Source organism: Hippocampus comes, unplaced genomic scaffold (genome assembly GCF_001891065.2).
Source record: "Hippocampus comes isolate QL1 unplaced genomic scaffold, H_comes_QL1_v1.1 scaffold620, whole genome shotgun sequence".
In the NCBI taxonomy this organism is placed as follows: domain Eukaryota; kingdom Metazoa; phylum Chordata; class Actinopteri; order Syngnathiformes; family Syngnathidae; genus Hippocampus; species Hippocampus comes.
Window position 1 is genome coordinate 205,874 of NW_017804841.1, and position 5,831 is coordinate 211,704.

The following is a 5,831-nucleotide window of genomic DNA, read 5'->3' on the forward strand; positions in this document are numbered from 1 at the left end:
ATATATATTCACAAAACATGACTGTAGCATGCGTACAAGTGTGTTTTCTCACCAGAGGCAACTTCGATGTTCAAGGCAACAAATGGATACTGATGTCGGTTGTACATATGATAGACTTCGTTCACAAGTTTGGTCACCTGCAAGGTGAGACGAACGAGAATGCAGGTTGGGTGGGAAAATTTCCCCCGTTGCGACTTCTCCTCCGGGCCCCGGCAACAAATCCGTTACAAACCTTTTGGGGATCACACGGTCGCTTGTTTATAAAAAAGAATTGCCTGTCCGTGGCGCTTCTTCCCACTCCGTGCTCCGCTTGTGACACGAACCCTGTGATGCTGCCAAAAAATGTCTTAATTGTTAATAGAAAAAGCACAAGATGCCCAACAGTGTTACTCACTTGAAGAGCTTTTGGGGGAGTTCCGCATTCTGAAGTCCATATTCTTCCAAGACCTTCTCATTAGGAGGCACATGCTGAAAGGGGAGAAGGTTCTGTAGCTGCAGAAAGAAAGAAAGTTCAACAAGTCCGACTTCCGAGAGGGATGAGTGCTGCCAAATCCTATTTTCCCCCAACCTGTTTCGGCCCAAATATAGCTCCTATGTTGTCTCTCATATTGTGGCTCCCGCTTGTGCTAACAACTGTGTTGCGCTTCCCTTGTCCATTTTGGTTGGAGCAGGTGAGACGCACTCCGGTGGAGATGATGCAATAGGACTGCAAAACGTGCACCATTTTGGTGAACTCCTGTCGGGTGAACGACAAATCCATTAGCCTGAAGTCACTCGACGTCCACCTCGGCGGAGGCCCCGCTCCCATATTATTGCGTCGTGCGAGAGAGTGACGTGAAAGCAATATAGAACTGGCCTTCTTAATATTGCGCTGGAACTCCTTGTGTCTGACGGGCAAGGTTAGGAAGAGCTGCTGCAGGCTAACCGTGGTACCTTGCTGTCGTGGATGGGGGAGCCGCTCAACCAAGTGGCCTTTGTGATCAAAGACCAGCTTGGTCCCCACGGGGCTGGACTCATGGCACGTCACCACGCTGAGGTCACTGGAGAGAGAATGACAGAGGGATAATGATACTCGCTGAGGACATTAAAGAACAGTTTCTCAAGGTGGGTCGCACATTTGTTGCATTTATTTTTTTTTTACCTGAGAGCACATAAAGAGCTGAGGGCTTCTCCTCTGAAGCCAAACGTCTCCACGTGGATAAGATCGGAAAAGTCCCTCAATTTTGAAGTATGATGTTTTAACGCTGTGCGACAGTTCAAATGTCATCATTCAAAACATGTTATCAATTAGAAGGGACTGATAAACTCCTAGACGCGTACTCAAGCCTTCAAAGTTGGTCTCCTCGACTCCTTTTCCGTTATCGGATACTTCCACCAGTTCTATTCCGTGCTCCTTCAGCTTGACATCTGGAAAATTTAGTTGAGTTCCACTGAGCAATGTGGTGAAGGGGCTGAATGCGTACAATTTCAAGTAACTGTTCTTCTACATAATCACAGAGTGTGAGTGATTTTACCAACCCTGATCCTTTTCTTACCAATGTGGGTGGCCCCAGCATCTATGCTGTTCTCCACCAGTTCTTTAACAGCAGTGGCCAAGGTCAGCACAACCTGCCCCGAGCAGATCTGATGCACCGAGTGCTTGTCAATTGCCCTGATGGCTCCAGCAGGATCCGAACTACCAAAACAGGCAATTACAACGACTGCACTTTTTTTGTTTTTGCTTCTTCTTACTTCAAAATCAAAAATCAACTCACCATGTGTCAGTCATCTTTCAGGAAATGTTATAACTATTTAGCCACTACTAGTACGGCCAGAGGTTGTAATGCTAAATAGAAAAGTGTTAATTCGTAAAACGCAGCGCAGAGGAGATGAAATTATGTTGCCATTATCGACTTTATTTTTTTTACTCAGCTTTCAATGATAAAACAGCCAAACTTAAGTTAGCCATGATGTTGTAAACAAACAAAAAACGAGCTCTCAAAACGTACCGCGCAGTGTACAAGAACCGTTGCAAGGAATCACTACTGCGTATTATTTGCGCATTGAAACAAATGAATAATAAGAGGATGAAGCCGTGGTAGAAAATAATGTAATAATTCACCGAACTAAAAGAATGAAAATATAAGATCAAAATGTTTTAATTCATATCTACATGTAACGGCACGACACCTTCCGCGTGCCGGAAATGGACTATTGTAAAAAGTCACTATTGCGTAAAATCTTGCATTTTGAAAGCGCATGTACTGTACCACGATTAGAGGGAAAAATATTAATAAAAAACATGTCCATCATTTCATATCAAAATATGAAAACTGAAATAAAACTACTGTACTACATAAATAAATCAAATCAATTTTTTACCTTTGAGTGTAATGTTTCATCACTGCGTTGCTAACTTTGGCTGGGTGTGCTTTTAGGGTGCACGTACGTACGTAACTGCCACAGTGGTGAACATACAAATAAAGTGTTGTCAAAGGGAGCTATGTATTATTTTGGAAATGTATTTAAATGTACATTTATCCATTCAAAATCATATGTACTTGCTTTCGAGTTTCATATTTTTAATGAAACCAAATTATATTTTACAGCGATAAGTTGTATTGGTGGACGGTCCCTTCATTCAAGTCGGAGGAAAGATGGCCGCCGACATGGAGTGCAACTCGTGAGAGTTTCTACCTGATTTTAGAAATATGCAGCCAAGTTCGTTTTAACCAAGGCAGGTTAGCCTCTGCTCACTTTAATTCCGATCCTAGGTGATTTATTATGGCCAGTTAACATGTACAGTTTAACCTCCGCCAGCAGGCTCTTGCGATCGGAGGAATGTTCTAGTAGCAGTAACAAGCTTGTCGTTCCCCGAAGCCATCTGCTTAAAGCCGTTAGTAATCATGACTGCAGTAGCCTGCCAAGTCTTGCCACCGAAGAGGACGATGAAGTACACTTTGACAGTAAGCAGCTTTTCTTCTTAATTGTTTGTCCTATGTAACGTTGACACGCGTAAAGACAGCAGGAGGTGACTATTCAGTACAGTACTAGCTTAACGCGTTAGACGGTAGTCGACCTCTGGGTTTGACATGCAAAACATGCACATTGCTAGCAAAAGCCCCACCACGACCTTATTTCGGAGACTTGATTAATTGCTCTATCCTGAGTTGTTTATCACATCTACAATGGATGTAAATACCACGAAATAAAACTGAAATTCGGAACGTTTGTCTCAATGTTTTGAACCGAAACCCAAATATGTCTTCCGTATGCAACAAAAACAAAGGAAATGACCATGCCCTTCTAATACTTTCGGAGGGGACTGTATATATCTCAGTGCTAAGTTTAGCATTATTATATGTGGGTAGGAGGATGTACAAAAATAATTGGCAATAAAATAATCCCATTGTTTCAGGAGGCTTGAAGAATATATGAATTCTTTTCTAAGACAGACCTTCAAGATGGTTCTGTTAAAATATTATCTCATCCTATGCTGCATCCCTGTCTATGTGAGGTGGAGGTCTGGTGGACACTGGCCCTTCAAGATAAGCATGAAGGCTGTGCACGCCCCCATATGTATCAACTAGATGCGTATATATGCCTTAAAATTGAACAGCATTCTCTTTTGCGCTGCTCTGCTGTCGTTACGGGATCATGGACCAAAAAGAAAAAAACATTGTTGAAATAATAGCTAAAGTCATTGAAGAAGGTAAGAGATTTCAAACTTTGATATAACGTGTGTGTATTTGTTATGCCGGTGAGAGATTGGTCAGTGTCAAATCATGGGTGGCCTTTATATCTGTAGTGTTGCTCTTTTTCAAAGCAGAGTTCCTAAAATAGAAAAAAAAAAGGTCAGTAAGGATGTACGGATAGCTCTGTTTCCAAACGGAGTGCGGTACGAGTCAAAGTACTTGCATTTGAATACTCACAAACGCTTGATAATGTTGTTCTTTCTCTTTTTGAAGACGCTCATATCTGGCTCTCAATCAGTTTTCCCCCCCCATCTCTCCAGCTTCGGACACCGACAGCCACCATGAAGTGCTCATGGCGGGTAGACGCTACCCGTCCGTCCAAGAGTTTGCCTCAGCCATCCCCAACCACCTCCTACTGGGCTCTCTGCTGGAGCACCTGTGCTTTGTTTACGAGAGTAACCCAGCACGCTCGCGGATGCTATTTAAAGGTACGGACTGCAGCGTTGATATGACATGAAATCCTCCTGCCGCCTGAAATTTTGCAATTTTTGTTTTGTTTTGTCTTGCAGTTATTGGCCAGCGCTTGGCTTCTATGAATCTTCTCTCGCCTTTGGCCATAAGCGACGAGTTCAGCACAGTCAGACTCCAACACAACCGGGCCTTCGCCGAGCTGCTAAACGCTGCTAGCTCCTCACTGTACCCACAGGTAAAAGCAAAACTGAAATAAAAAAAAGAAAAATCAAATAAAGTCATCATCAATGTCGTAAATGTTCTTGAGGAGGACTTACTCAATCTCACATTTTTGGGTTTGCCTGAATTATCAATGATTGGTATCAGCAGCCTACCTGATATCTTAAAATAAAATACCGATACCTGGGTATTGATACTTACTTGTCTCAACGTATGGGCTGACATTATCGATCTGGTTGTTTTGTTGAACATCTTTAATGTTACATGTACAGTGGTGTCAACAATTCTAATCGGAATCTATTACATCCATGCATTTCTAGTAGGGCTGAAAGATTTTGAGAAATAATGTGTTGTTTGTGCTCTTTTCTCACTTCGCAGGAACAGCAACAGCTTAACGCCAGCGCACACAATCCTGCAATCAGGTGGAATTTACTTTGACTCATTTAAGTACTTGAAGCATGTCGGAGTGCTACGAAAAGCGTCATACAAATAAAATCCGGGATGATTGTGAAGAATGATCACCTGTTCTAAGTGGCTGTTTGTCCTCCCGCAGGCTGAAGGAAGGGCTGTTTCAAACCCAGACGTCACGTTATCTGAGCGAGTTTGAAGAAGTTGGTCGAATCGGGAAAGGATCTTATGGAAATGTTTATAAGGTGCTTGCTTCCTGCATGTTTTGGGGGGGGGGGTTGGTTAGCTTTGTTCACCAAATTTCTATGACCTGCAACAAAGGTGGTGAACAAACTGGATGGCCAATGCTACGCTGTGAAGAAGATTCTCATTAAAAAAGTTTCCAAAGAGGATTGCATGAAGGTGAGCGGTCAATCGTAATTTTTTTTTTATTTTTTGGGGTGGGGGGGGGTGTTTTCGCGTCCAAATATCAGCTCATCAGTGGGGGTTCCTGCCGACGCTTATGCAATAGGTCCTCAGGGAAGTGAAAGTGCTGTCCAGTTTGCAACACGTCAACATCGTCGGCTATCACACGGCGTGGATGGAACATGTGCAGCCCACCACATGTGAGGACACTCCTGCAATTTTATTTTTTATTTTTTGCTGTTGTTGTTGGTGTGAAAGGGAATGCGGTTGTAACCTCCGGATAAATCTGGAATGGCAAAATTTCTCCCATTGCAGATGGAGAGAATCTCCGACCTGAATTGGCGTCACCTGCTCAAGAGGACATGTAAGACATTTATACTTGCACTTATTTCGAATTTTTTTTCCTGAATGTTGCCATTGCGATCTACCACGCGATTATTTTGTTCAAGGGTCTCTTCCCGTGTTTTTATTTCTTTTCAACAAATAAAAACATTAAACCAAAAGTCTAACTCTGACCATGTATTGTCCCTTTTGTTGCAGTTCTGACGAGGACCCCGACAGCAGTAGCTCAAGTTACTCTGTTGTTTTTGAAAGCCAAAGCCAGCCGCAAGTGACTGGCTCTTCAAACGCCGCTGTGCCCCCGCGTCATGGCCC

General features: G+C 43.1%; 2 protein-coding genes across 2 annotated transcripts in view; one reads left to right on the forward strand and one right to left on the reverse strand.

Annotated features, from left to right (window-relative positions):
* pms2 (PMS1 homolog 2, mismatch repair system component) overlaps positions 1-2,186 on the reverse strand; it is a 6,246-nt gene extending 4,060 nt beyond the window's left edge. The window contains exons 1-9 of the mRNA XM_019870203.1: positions 1,755-2,186; positions 1,536-1,675; positions 1,321-1,407; positions 1,142-1,244; positions 857-1,040; positions 569-736; positions 395-492; positions 233-332; positions 53-137 (exon numbers count right to left, since the gene is read on the reverse strand). Coding sequence (XP_019725762.1) covers positions 53-137; positions 233-332; positions 395-492; positions 569-736; positions 857-1,040; positions 1,142-1,244; positions 1,321-1,407; positions 1,536-1,675; positions 1,755-1,768 — 979 coding nt within the window. The 5' untranslated portion in view covers positions 1,769-2,186. The remainder of the gene's footprint in view (positions 1-52; positions 138-232; positions 333-394; positions 493-568; positions 737-856; positions 1,041-1,141; positions 1,245-1,320; positions 1,408-1,535; positions 1,676-1,754) is intronic.
* Positions 2,187-3,307: 1,121 nt separating this feature from the next.
* The window catches only part of eif2ak1 (eukaryotic translation initiation factor 2-alpha kinase 1), a 4,917-nt gene continuing 2,393 nt past the window's right edge, over positions 3,308-5,831 (forward strand). Inside the window, 10 exon segments of the mRNA XM_019870415.1 lie at positions 3,308-3,691; positions 3,995-4,162; positions 4,244-4,380; positions 4,743-4,786; positions 4,918-5,017; positions 5,094-5,174; positions 5,284-5,377; positions 5,493-5,541; positions 5,718-5,818; positions 5,821-5,831. The exon segment at positions 5,821-5,831 is cut by the window's right edge and continues 261 nt beyond it. Coding sequence (XP_019725974.1) covers positions 3,637-3,691; positions 3,995-4,162; positions 4,244-4,380; positions 4,743-4,786; positions 4,918-5,017; positions 5,094-5,174; positions 5,284-5,377; positions 5,493-5,541; positions 5,718-5,818; positions 5,821-5,831 — 840 coding nt within the window. The 5' untranslated portion in view covers positions 3,308-3,636.